A 924-nucleotide genomic window follows, 5' to 3' on the forward strand; every position below is an offset into this window, starting at 1 on the left:
TCCTAATTCCCTCTTACAAATCATTAATATATATGGTAAACAGTTGCGGCCCCAACACCGAGCCTTGCGGCACTCCACTCGACACTGCCTGCCATTCTGAAAAGGACCCGTTCACTCCTACCCTTTGCTTCCGGTCTGCCAACCAATTTTCTATCCATGTCAACACCCTACCCCCAATACCATGTGCTCTAATTTTAGTCACCAGTCTCCCGTGCGGGACCTTATCAAATTGTCCTTGTCCTTCCTCAAATTGGGAGATCGAATCACGCCAGTCCTTCCCAACTCACCGGGTTTTCCGGAGAGCAGCATCTCCGGATCGGTCCGTGGGAGGGCGGGCGGGGGGGTGGGGGGGGGAATGGGGGGAATGTCAGGACCATCAGCACCTCCGCCGTTGTCTCCTGTGTCTGGGCAAGCATGTCGACTGGCAGTCTGGAACAGAAGACAAAACATCTCACAGTATCAGCAGTCACGACCTGACCATCTGTGCCCTTCCAACCCCAGTTCTGGTGACATGCAGCACGGAAACAGCTCTTCCCCCAAACCAAACGTGGACACAAAATGCTGGAGTAACTCAGCGGGTCAGGCAGCATCTCTGGAGAGAAGGAATAGGTGACGTTTCGGGTCCAGACCCAACTTCAGACCCGAAACGTCACCCATTCCTTCTCTCCAGAGGTGCTGCCTGTCAATAGACAATAGGTGCAGGAGTAGAGGCCATTCGGCCCTTCGAGGCAGCACCGCCATTCAATGTGATCACGGCTGATCATCCCCAATCAGTACCCCGTTCCTGCCTTCTCCCCTGACTCCGCTATCTTTAAGAGCCCTATCTAGCTCTCTCTTGAAAGCATCCAGAGAACCGGCCTCTGAGGCAGAGAATTCCACAGACTCACAACTCTCTGGGTGAAAACGTTTTTCCTCGTCTCCGTT

General features: G+C 53.7%; 1 protein-coding gene across 1 annotated transcript in view; it reads right to left on the reverse strand.

Annotated features, from left to right (window-relative positions):
* Positions 1 to 363: 363 nt before the first annotated feature.
* The window catches only part of LOC129715097 (rhomboid-related protein 4-like), a 19,226-nt gene continuing 18,665 nt past the window's right edge, over positions 364 to 924 (reverse strand). Inside the window, exon 5 of the mRNA XM_055664962.1 lies at positions 364 to 429. Coding sequence (XP_055520937.1) covers positions 377 to 429 — 53 coding nt within the window. The 3' untranslated portion in view covers positions 364 to 376. The remainder of the gene's footprint in view (positions 430 to 924) is intronic.

This window comes from Leucoraja erinacea, unplaced genomic scaffold (assembly GCF_028641065.1).
Source record: "Leucoraja erinacea ecotype New England unplaced genomic scaffold, Leri_hhj_1 Leri_100S, whole genome shotgun sequence".
In the NCBI taxonomy this organism is placed as follows: Eukaryota; Metazoa; Chordata; class Chondrichthyes; order Rajiformes; family Rajidae; genus Leucoraja; species Leucoraja erinaceus.